Consider the following 12,600-nt stretch of genomic DNA (forward strand, 5'->3'; position numbering starts at 1 on the left):
AGTTAAGGTAACCCTCTGACTTTTATTCTATTAATAGCATCACCTGTAAACTCAAAATTTCTGCCTCTATATTCAAAATCTAAGATTCCAATAAAAGTTAAGGATCAACTCTTTCTATTATGGACATGAGCTACATGAGCTTTTATCCCTTCCGTCCCTCTGGCTAAAAAATTACAAATGCAAATGACATATCTAATTAATTCATGGACAGCTTGCCATGAAATGTGCTGAGCAGAACCATGTTCCCAAGGGGATAAACTCTTGATTTTGTTGACTTCATGGCCTTTCTTACTGTCACCCTCAGGGCAGACTTCAGATCTTCAACCCAGTCCAGTGTTAATAATCCAACACTTTCTTGCTGTAGGATGTAAAGACGATTACAGCTTCATTGGAACTCCCAGTGGGGGCTTTAACTCTTAGTCTTGTTATATTAGTCTAATCTGTCCTCTGGAAATATGGCAAAACTATGGTCTGTTAAAGATGGACAAATAAGCAAGCCAACAAACAATGCGGTTATCCCTCTATATGCATCTGTTTTATAGCAGACAAAACAAAGAATGACACATACCAGTGCAATGTTCTGTAAGGCTTTAGTGTTCTCCTCCTGCTCTGTTTCTGTCCAACCACCAAAAAAGCCATCAGTCTGAAAGAAACAGTATGAAGCATTGTAATACTGGAGGGCTATATCTGTAATAAAAACTTTGTATGGTTTACTTTAGCCTACTTAATGCAGATGCCAGATGGATGGGACTTGCCCTACAGGACAATATAATTAGTGCCAGGAAGTTTAGACAGTTAGAACAAAGTGTTTGAGAAACGTTTTTTTCAGTAACAGCTGAATAATTTGAGGCTGTTTGAGGCTGGAGGCTCTATCGTTTCATTGCTGTAGAGCATTGCTGTTTTGTCTGTGGGCTGGCATCAACTTCTGCTGTTGTAACCATCTGCACTGCTGTGTCTTTCATGTCTACTAGTCACCTGTAATGGCTCATCTTTTATTTGACAGTCAGTCATTTCCAAACTATTCTTATTTTACAATCATGATATCGTCCGATAAAATCATCATCATCATAAATCCAGGTTAATAACAACAGCTCGGCTGTGTATTCGGCTATATTGATATTTAAAATGATCAATCATAGAGATAGTGACTACAGGTTGTCTTCATAAATTTACTGGCACACTGGGCTGCCTTACGTCATTGTTTTGGAAAAGCTCTGTGGACTCCGTACACACACAAACACCAAGATAGATTTTAATATTTATACACTGTGGAGGCTGTTTGACGAGCTCAGTTTTATCCGGATGGAGGGACGAAACATAGAAAAAAACAAATTTAACCAGTTTAGTGTGGATGTAATCTTAATTTAGCCAGATGTCTACACAAATGCAAAGGCTCACATTTCACTCTTGCTATACACATAAAACCTCAAATCGAACCATATTTTTACACTTCAAGTTTATTTTCTTCCGTTTGACTCACATAACTACAGTGATTGTGTGTTGGGCTCTGTGTAGACACTGACAGAGGACTGAAAGTGCTGCTGCGCTGCTACACAGGCTGTGTAGACATTGTGTAAGTCTTCTGTCATAATTAATTTGTGAAAATAAATCTTCAGTAAAGTAAACAGGGCACTTGAAATCTGTTTGGACTGATTTCACCTCTCTGTACACCACAGCGCTGCAGGCTGCGTCCTGTGCAATAATAATAATAATAATTTTTCTCAGAAGCCATTTTGACCTGTCACAGTGGGGGAAACAAATGTGTAAATAATCCAATGAATGATGGCGGAATTTCATGTAACTGCTTCAGTTTCAGGGTGCTGGTTTCGTAAATGCCGTTTTGATTTACTGATACACTTAATGAGAACAGAGCCATAGTTAATGTTATTAGTAACACCTGTGCTCTTTTTACTTTGACAAGTCAATGTGAAATGACTAAGACTTATTTTGAATTTGGCAGACAATGAACAATACTAAACTTGCCGATGAAATTAAAAAACTGGGCTTGAATTTGAATTAGTTCCTGATTGAAGCTCATTCTCATGAAAGTGAAATGGAATTGCCTTTTTCAGGGTCAGTTTCATAATGGCAAGATTCTCATAGGGCTCTTTTGTTACATCTGTCCAAGTTGATAATTGAAAACACTGGGCAGGCTGAAATATCAATCAGTGGACACCACTGCACTGGTCTGGTTTTTGGTGAGGATTTCCATGTGTGCCTAATAAAAGCATTTTTTGAATTAAATTACAATTTCATTAAATTATTTTATGTTAATAGCTATCTACCTGGACAATAAAATATTACCAAGCAGGGCTGTTTTGATATTCTATCGATTTAGTTGTCCTTGAAGTGATACATTTTTAAACTTGTGTATAAAGGGCTCTAGCTCTTCATGCACAGTCCAAATACCCCCATTGTGTTAATAAGAGTTATTGGCTATTCTTAATGATTCTCCTTCAGCCAACCTGCATAGAAATATCGATCTAATCATACAATGGTGTGTCATTACATGGTGTTGCTACAATACATTCTCACTGTGTCTCACTGAGTTTTTCAGTGCAATTAGCTTTTTATTGGGGGGTTGTAATTTCCCAATCACAATAATGAGTGTGTCAGCATGGGCAATTTCACGGACACATGGTGTTGTGTGGCAAACACCATCACCGGCATGCTTTTCATAGCAGCCACAAACAGCCAACCATGACAAGACAAATGGACTGAAAGCTCCTGTGGGCACAAAGAGTTGGTCAGGTACTGAGCCAGAATCTGGAAGCAGAGGGGAATAATCCACGCTTTGTTCAAGCTAAAAACAAACAGCGTTATCAGATCAAGTTGCTCTGTTGGGTCTTCGGGGGACCAGACTGCTGGATGGAGTGTATCAGAAGGAGACTGTAACCTGGCAGAATGAGGTCTCTGTGGATTGACGTGGGCCACACTGAAACATCAATACTACATAGTCGCTGACCTGCCACCAAGACGGGCTGCTCTGTGTCAAAGACTGATACCAGGAAGCTGAGAGTGAGGAGAAGGGAAAAATACGTATGTGGAGTGACACTCACACACACACACTCACACACACACACACACACACACACACACACACACACACACACACACACACACACACACACACACACACGCGCGCACACACGCACACACACACAGTCAGTGATCTATGTGGGTCCTCTGAGTAGATATAAAATAATGCAGTGAAAAATAAGCGCAAGACTAAAACAGCCAGACCACGACAGAGCTGCTGCGCTTATGTCCATTCACTCAGGACAGTATATTTTGATATATATTTCACAAGATTTCCTCAGACATTTTTGATACACTGGTATCAAGTATCAATATCTTTTAAAAATGTAGCACTCTAAATCAATTTACTGATCGATTTACCCACTAACTGTTCACAGTTTTGGCTGACCAGGTGTCACTATCCTCTGTCTCCTCTGGTGCTTACCAGACTAATGATGGTCAGCTGATCAATAATACTAACTTTTGTGACTAATTTTACATAAGTTGTATTGTACAAAATTGTACAACATTAACTGCCCAACAAAAAACACGAACCTTGCCAACCAGGTTGGCAGATACAACTCTGAGACCAAGTTTATCTTCCAAAACTCATTATAGCTTATGTATAAAACTCTATGGCAACATCAGAGCTACACCACCGGTAAATTACCAGGCAACTTGCTAGAAGAGCCAGGTCCTCACATTTCTGAAAATGTCCGAGCAAAGTTTCAATTGGTCATTATTTTGATAAAGTGACAAAATATTCAAAGACTAAACACTCACACATAATATATAACAAGTGGACATGAAATACGTACAGGAACACCCAAAACTCCCAAGTCAGCTGCCAAAGGATTCTCCATAAAACAGGTGGAGTAAGAAAATCTCCAGGTATTTGGATTAAATGTGGACTTTGAATTAAAACAGTACAAACACTTGACTGATGGTGTCCACCAGAACAGACAAGAATACCTTGAGAAACACATTCAGAAAGGCCTCATTTGTTAACAGCTTTGTTGAGTTCTTATTGTGTATTCAGTGAGGTCTGTTTCAAAGGATCAACAGACTTCCTTTTTCACCTGTTGTATCCAATCACGTCAGTCCACAATTTAGAGGTGCAATCCATTTTGTTAACTGCTAATGAAATTAACAAGCAGCACTTTGCATCAGTCAGCTGGTATAACTTATAAATTACATTTAGCCTGTAGTAAATCATTTCAGTTTTTGTTAGATGATTTGGGACGCAGCCATGTAACAAGAGGATGCAACAAGGTGGTCATCAATTCAAAATAACCTTGGCAAAGTTCAAAATTCCAGCATGATATTTTCCATTTTAGTCCTCATCTTGCTGTGTTATGCCTTATTTATTTGATGTAAATCTTTGATTAAGGTCACATTAAAATGGCAATGTAGAACAAGTCAAGAAAATAAAAGGATTATTCCACACAATATTACAGTGGCTGTCATATTTTCACATCACATAGATAAGGGATCTACCATAGCAGGGACAGTGTGTCCTGAATCATGGATCACAGGGGCCGCGTGGGCCTGTGGATGCAGCACTCCTAGACCTCCATGCCAGACCTGGTGGGCTTCCCTCTCATGGTGCAACACCAGCTTGTCATACAACTCCAGATCCTGGGGAACCACCAGACTCCTCACCTCAGACAACATGGACAGCTGCAGGGAAAGAGAGGGGAAAACAAAACTGAGATAAGACCATACATGAGGGAAAGGCAGAGAATTGTTGAGGTCAGAGGAGGCTGTTTCTTAAAGTTACTGTGCGTAGGATTTTTATGTAATTACAGCAGCTTTCAAATTATTCAAATCCTACACACTATGATTTAGGCTGAATAAACCCACACAATGTAATTAGCAAAGAGCAAGGTCTTAAATGTAAGTAAAACAACTGAAAAATATGTCAACAGAAAGAGAAAATTTTGAAAGTTTTGAACTTACAATGGCCTTGAAGAATAGTTGAATTTGTAATTGATTGTAGTTAATTGGGAATTAGTGCCTGAGGAGGTAGATGCTGTTCTCAGTTGATCATATTCATTCAGATTTAACCAATCAATGATGATGGAATGTGTCAAAATATGAGAACATTACAGCTGATTCACTTTGTCAAGAATTACCTAGGGCATGTATAAACACCATTCTGTATGTACAGTTAATTGCACTTTGTGAAACGTCAGATCCGCTCAACACAACACAAAGATCTTGACTGTATAAAACCACAAATGAATACATATAGCCATAGTTGGTTATAGCTATAATTAGTCTTGATGTAACATAACAAACAGAAGCATCAAATATGAGTTGTAAGCCTTGTTATCTGCTTGGAGATCTGTGGCTGACACAGTTTGGCACCACAGACTGAGGATGTGTAAGAATTCTTACAATGTCTGGCAACTGATGCAGTGATCAAAGGGGGAGTGCATTCTCACTGAAGCAGATTATTCTGTTTCCAGTCAATCATCTTCAGCTACAGCTGGGTGACACCACTAACTTATTATACTGCAATAGTAATCAACTTAAGTTGGGGCACCAGTAGGAACTGTTTGCATCAACTTTCATGGCCACTTTCACTGCTGCAGTAAAGCTGTAAATTAACCAATTTCTTAATCCCTGAAAAAGGCCTGTTTTCTATTAAAAATGTACATGATTTTATAGTTTGTGGTGACCTAAACATTTTTTTTTTTTCCTCGGGCAGTTTACTGCTGACCTTTGTACAGATTAACATTATTCACTGGACTTGAACTGCTTAGATTTTTTAGATTTTCTGAATGGTATTGCACAAAACAGTAACATAAAGTAAATGAAGCTTATGCTAATATTTCAGATGTTGTCGTCTTACCTTTCTTTAGTATCCAACTACTTGTTTATAAAAATGAGAAAAAGCCCTAATATCTTTGAATGTGTCACCATGTAAATAGAAAAATTCTAAGAATAACCGTAAGAATAACTACTCACTGAATTCACAGTCAATAGGAAGCTTTTTCATTGGCAAGTCAGTTTAAGTTGTCAGGTAAATTTAGCATTCCCCACACATAGTTGGACTTTGCTGCTTTGAATATGTGCTCAGATTTCTCAGTTTTGAATAAACCATCAGCGGAAGTTATCTGCAAATAGAGCCTGGTCTCACCAAATGGCACATGAAGAACATGCCAATTTCCTTAAGTCATTTTATTAGGAATATAATAAGAATGATTTGTATTGAAAACTAAACCGTATGCATCATTACAGCTGCAGGGATTTCTGTATGCCACTGGAAAAGCACAACTGCTCTGCAAATATAAAAGTGGATGACCTTAGTGGCAGACACTGCCTCATATGAATGTATGTAGCCAGGTTTAAAGGTGTTCATGGCAGGATTTTTGAGCTCTGGTACAATTTCTTTCATATATTTTATAATATGGAGCATTCAAGGTGATTTTATTGGACCTAGACCATTTAATTTAATGGTGGCATATGAATATTGACATTGGCTTGATGATCTGATGTTTCTCTGTTTTGTATAGTGGCCTTGAGAGCTCGATGCACTTCAACTTGGGAAAAGACACAACACAGTACTGAAATGCGCTGCCAATACAGAAACAAACAAATACTGAAACACTGCACAGACTAAAATGGAATTGTTTCCAGGGGACATTAAAAAGTGATGAACACTGCTAGGACAAGCTTGTTGTTGCCATGGTGACTCGTGAAATTACTGAATTCAGTGGTGTTGGAAAATCGCAAAAATGTAAGTTTTGGGTTGGTCGTGCGTGTAACACTTTTACACCTATTGTTCAGTTTTCCATATAAAATGATGAAAAATTGAAAATTGGAAAATTGAAATACATTTTCTAAATTATATTTTGCATTTGTCAGATCACTGTATAATTAAGAATTTGGACTTGTTTTTTCAATTTTTGATCTACGGATTGCCAGATAGAAAAATAGAAAATAGAAAATTAAAAAAATCACAGTGCTATCGCAATTATTTCTACTCATGCCTCTGGCTACTTGAGGGGGTGGGACTTAAGTGCGCCTTGTTTCTGTATTTGGTTGTGCTTTGTCACTTTGCAACATTCTTTTTGTGTTGTCACATTGGTGAAGATGTTTTCTTAATGTGCTTGTGTTTTGTGTATTCGCATATGTTTTCTTGAGTTGCAGTGTGATGCGCTCACAGGGCCACAGCCGTTGCGAGAAACTCAAAAAGAACATAAAAAAAAAAAAAAAAAAAAAAATCAATGAAATACATCACAATTAATGGCTCTTCGGTGGCCATTCGGTGGCCATACATCTTATAAATCTTTTATAAAGGGTGCTTTATTTGTTAGTGGTATCAAAACTTATGTACATATTTCCTTGCTTGGTTCCAGACATCTGCCCACCTAGGTGAGATGAAATGGATATGCAGTCTTATCAGGCTATATATTCCCACATAATTTTTTTTAACAAGTTAGGCTTTGAACATTATTTCAAATTCTAAAAATATTTAGCTCTCTTTTCGACCCCATTGAGACTGAACAGTCGCCCTGCAGCTGTTGCAGGCTGCTGTACCTTTGCATGTGTGTTGAAGAGTTCAAACAGAGCCATGGCCAGTGGCTCCACTCCTATGTGTCCGTCTTGGTACTCCTTCAAGTAGTATGCCATGGTCTTCCTTTCTGGCTCTGTCAGCAGCATGTATGCCTGCTGCTCAAGAGACACCAGAACACCTGGCGGACCCACACCTCTGTATAGCGTCGTCTGGAGGGACATGTTAACACATGAAGAAAGATGAGAAAACTCTTAAAGTCCAGCAGTATAAAGATAGAAAGTCTTCAGATGGGTGCAGTTTCCATCCTTTACACACATGACAGTGGCTGACCTTATCATGCTTAGGAAAAAAGCACCATGGTTATCTTTATAAGCAGCTCGTTTTGGAAACAGCTCTTCTCACTGTTGGTAGATTGACTGAGTTTCAGCAAGGTCCTGTGGCTTTACACCGATTGTGAAAACCATTGTTTGAAATAAATTTGTTTGTAATCTCATTAGATGGCAGAAATGGGATGTTTTAAAATCTCTGCATGAGACTTACTTGGCTTTGTGATGATGAAGCTCAAGTAAATATAAGAAGTCAATATAAGAAGTGACAAAGCCCTCTAGTGGCCATAGTAATTATGATGGGAGCAAAGGAGGAAGTCAGGTGACGCTGTTCTGCAACAACAAAGTCCGTATAGGTAGGAAGTGCGGGTGGTTGGATGGGTCGACAAAACCCTGGACTTTAACATGGACTATTCTGTAAAACCTCAGAAAATGTTCAGTCATAACATTTTTTCTACATACAATGACAGTGTTTTAAAAATTCTCAATATCTATAATAGTCGCACAGGGAAACTGTTTTATGGTTAAGGTGAGAAAAAATTGTGGTTATGGCAAATAATCTATGGCTAAGGTTAGGGTTAGGCAACTAAAACACTTGTTTAAGTTAGGTTTTTGGTTAGGATTCATAAAAAGGCAAATGTTAATTACTGGTTTGTAACGGGACATGAACTCCAGTCACGCACATCAAAATTAGAGGGAATAAACTCCTATCCTTAAATCCACACCCTTACTTTCAAAGTCACCACACACTGACTTTATGTGGCCTGCCCATTTTTTGTTTGTTCCATTTCCTATTTTTTCTTTTAATATCTGGTTGCTCTGCTGGCTATAGTAAATACGTAGCTCTCAGCCTACAGCCTACTGTAAGTCTCTCAAGGTTGGGACACATGTCACTTTACAAGGAGTTTATAAGGAGTTTATATGGCCTGACAATACCACATACACCCATACATAGTCCTTAATATTCAGAGGCTCAAAAGTAATTGGGCTCAGCATCATCAAAAGGCCTGGAAGACCACAGAAGACAACTAAAGTGGATGATCACAGAATTCTTTCCTTTGTGAAGAAAAACCCTTCACAACCTCTAGCCAGGTCAAGAACATTCTTGAGAAGATAGGTGTATCACTGTCAAAGAGACACTTTCATGAATGTAAATACAGAGAGTTTACCACAAGGTGCAAACCACTGGTAACACTCAAGAAAGGCCAGATTAGACTTTGCCAGAAAACATCTAAAAAAGCCTGCCCAGTCCTGGAACAAGATTCCTTGGACAGATGAAACCAAGATTAACTTGGACCAGAATTATGGGAAGAGAAGAGTATGGAGGAGGAAAGGAACCACATCATCATGTTAAACATGGTGGAGACAGTGTTATGGCATGGGCAGGTATGGCAGCCAGTGGAACTGGGTAACTGGTGTTTATTGATGATATGATTGCTGATAGAAGTAGCAGGATGAATTCTGAAGTGAAAAGGGCTGTACTATCTGCTTAGATTCAGCCAAATGCTGCAAAACTGATGGGACTTAACGATACAGATTGATAATGACCCAAAACATACTGTGAAGGCGACCCAAGAGCCTCTCAAAGCAAAGAAATTGAATATTCTTCAATGGCCAAGTCAGTCACCTCAACCGTACTGAGCCTGCTTTTCACTTACTGAAGAACAAATTGAGGGCAGAAAGACCCACAAACAAGCATCAGGTGAAGGCAGCTGCAGTAAAGGCCTGGTAAAGCATCTCAAGGGAGAGAAACTCTGCATTTGGTTATGTTCATGGGTTACAGACTTCAGGCAGTCTTTGACTGCAAAGGATTTTCATCCAAGTATTAAAAATAATCCTTATATTTATAATTATGTTGGTTTGTCCAATTACTTTTGAGCCTCTGAAAATAAGGGACATTGTATAAAAATGGCTTCAATTCCTAAATAGTTAATGCAATATTTTTGTTAAACCCCTTGAATTAAAGCTGATAGTCTACAATCACATCTTGATGGCTTTGTTTCAGATCCATTGTGGTGGTGTACAGAGGCAAGTTTACAAAAACTGTGTCACTGTCCAAATACTTATGGACCTAACTGCTCATCGGAGATATCAGATTAAAAAATGTTATGTTTTGGTGCAGAGTTACCTATGATGTTAACTAGCTTACCAGCTGGCCAACTGTGTGTTGCAGCCTCCAAAGTACATTAGCTCTACCTTGACCCACACAATGCAATACAATCCCACTTCCAATGTAGACAGAATTTAAAAGACAAAACAACACTTGAAATGCATAAGGTCACTACTGCATTGGCACTGAACTGGATGAAGTCGTGATGTGCGGACTTGTCCAGTATTGACGTAATTGTGGACCTTTTGTTGTTTCACGTCTTTAACTTTCAAAATAAGAGCATCTCAGTAGATTGGAAACATAGCTACACAACTACATTCAAGCAGATTTTCTATCACTGCTGGTGACTTAAAAATGCAGATTTAAAGACTGTTTTGCCAAAATTCCACCATCATGTCAATTTGCTACAAAAGGAGACAAATAAACTGGACCCTTGCTACTAATGTAAGAGTGCTCACTCTTACCCTTAACACTGTGTGGTGCTTGTATGTCTGTTCTATGTTGCACTTAGGTCCACATGAAGATCAACATATTCTTTCCCTGTATGTATCTCAAGTATATGTATGGAGATGAAAATAACCTGAACCCAATGAAAGATCCAATTGTTTTTCTTGCAAATTTGCATGGTATATTCTGAGGGACAAACCACTTGAGATCCAGAGTCAGGTATTGGGACTGATTGCTTTCAGAAAGATAAGTCTTTCCTTCACCAACACAAAGAAAAAAGGTCAGGGTTAAATGAATCTAAAACATATCCTGACACAATGTGAATAGAAAGACATGTAACCATGGAAATATATTGTTCAACGTTCCCTTTTAAAAGAAGAGGCAGCAAACAGATTGAACATGATTGCTGTGAGTATTTTAAATGAGTAGAGGGTCTGCATTTTGAACAGTAATAAAGCACTGTTCTAGTGATTGAGGGGAAAAGTCCACCGGGACATCAATCTACATCTGCGCCCAAAGTCCCTATTTCTGTATGTTCAGCAGAATCAAACATTAAAAGACAAACCAGACTTGTCCCCAAAAACAGGAATGTTGTAAAAACACAGATGCTTATGATAATGGTATGTTATTAAGTTTTCTATAGTTTATTTATTTATTTATTTTAACTGAACAATTCTGAGGTTAAATTTTGCAATCATGTAGATCTTGGAAATCCAAACTGTGATTTTCTTGTTGTCAGCTGAAGTTTTACATCTTCTCCAGGTTCTGAAAATGAAACCCTCAGAATGGAAGTAAAGTCTTCATCAAGGGTTTTTTGACAGCAACTATTTTTGTGTTTTAGGTCTGCAATTATAAGAATACAGGTTACAGTAGAGACTATACTCTTAAGAAGACTCAAAATTTATGATATAAATGAGAGAGTCATGTTTTTATTTTACCGGACAATTATAGAGAGCATAATCAGCTACGGCAACCCGTTAGTTAAGGTTAAATCTAAGTTCAGTCATCTTATACAGACTGTGATGAAGGTTATAGAGAGGAAAGAACACCATTCTCTACAGTCATCAGTCAAAATAGTGAATGATCCAACCCACATCCCTCACTCTGAATATGAGCTTTTACCTTCTGGCCAATAGCTCAAGTGTAAACTAAACTGTTACAAAAGCTGAAAGTTTCTATTGACTGCCATGACACATTTGTTCGTAAAAAAATATTGTAATCATGTAACACATGCTGGCATGGTGTTGCAGTGGTTAGCACTGTTGCCTCACAGCAAGAATGTTCTGGGTAAAAACCCTGCTTTAGCTGGACTGTTCTGTGCGGAGTTTGTATGTTCTCCCTGTGCCTGCATGGGTTTCCTTGGGGTATTCTGGCTTCCTCCCACAGTCCAAGTCTTTTGCTAAATGACGAAATGGCTTACAATGTATATAAAATTTGTGTTGCTTTGATTTGCCTTTGCAATAACAGAGAATGCAAAGACAAAAGTCACTATTATTGAATGAATAATCAAGAAGAAACTGTGCTCAATATTCAGTTTTTCTACACTGACCATGCAAAGAGCCTATAGATCATGTGCAACCCCTGACTCAGGCAAAACACATTTATATACTAATGATTTGCTTTGCCAAATACATTTTGGTTACCAGGAGTGGATACTGTAACCAGACAAATGACACTAACATTGACTCTGACCAATATGGCAAAGCAGGCAACTGTCCCAGGGCCCCAGCCCGCAGTGGTTCCCTGCAAGTCGTCAGGCTTTCGTGATTTGATTGAACATGTCAAATGAATGTACTTTTGGTTTAATTTGTCGCATTGTCTTGTAGTGATGCTCTGCCCTGAAGTTTTTATTTACTTTATCCATTTATTTTGGTGCATTCACATGGTGGGCATTCCAAAATAAAGTTGTGTTTAATCAAAATATATCAAACCATTTGGGACACTGAAAACCTGGGGCCAGATAGTATAATTCTGGAGAACCAGAGAAATATTTTGCCTTTGTTGCACCATCTATTTTTATTTAATCTCCTTTATTTAACAGTATAAACTGCTCAACAACCGCTAGCTTGGAGAGCTATTATGACTGAGTAGCACAAGCATGTTAACCACTGGCCAGCAACAGTAGTTCACCAACTAGCCCTACAAATGGTCATTCCATTGCCAAGCTTCTAGAA

At 38.4% G+C, this 12,600-nt stretch overlaps 1 protein-coding gene across 1 annotated transcript in view; it reads right to left on the reverse strand.

Annotated features, from left to right (window-relative positions):
- whrnb (whirlin b) overlaps window positions 1-12,600 on the reverse strand; it is a 105,150-nt gene that overhangs the window by 13,938 nt on the left and 78,612 nt on the right. The window contains exons 6-8 of the mRNA XM_040154211.1: window positions 7,567-7,752; window positions 4,516-4,698; window positions 569-643 (exon numbers count right to left, since the gene is read on the reverse strand). Of these exons, the coding sequence (XP_040010145.1) occupies window positions 569-643; window positions 4,516-4,698; window positions 7,567-7,752 (444 nt within the window). The remainder of the gene's footprint in view (window positions 1-568; window positions 644-4,515; window positions 4,699-7,566; window positions 7,753-12,600) is intronic.

This window comes from Xiphias gladius, chromosome 19 (assembly GCF_016859285.1).
Source record: "Xiphias gladius isolate SHS-SW01 ecotype Sanya breed wild chromosome 19, ASM1685928v1, whole genome shotgun sequence".
In the NCBI taxonomy this organism is placed as follows: Eukaryota; Metazoa; Chordata; class Actinopteri; order Istiophoriformes; family Xiphiidae; genus Xiphias; species Xiphias gladius.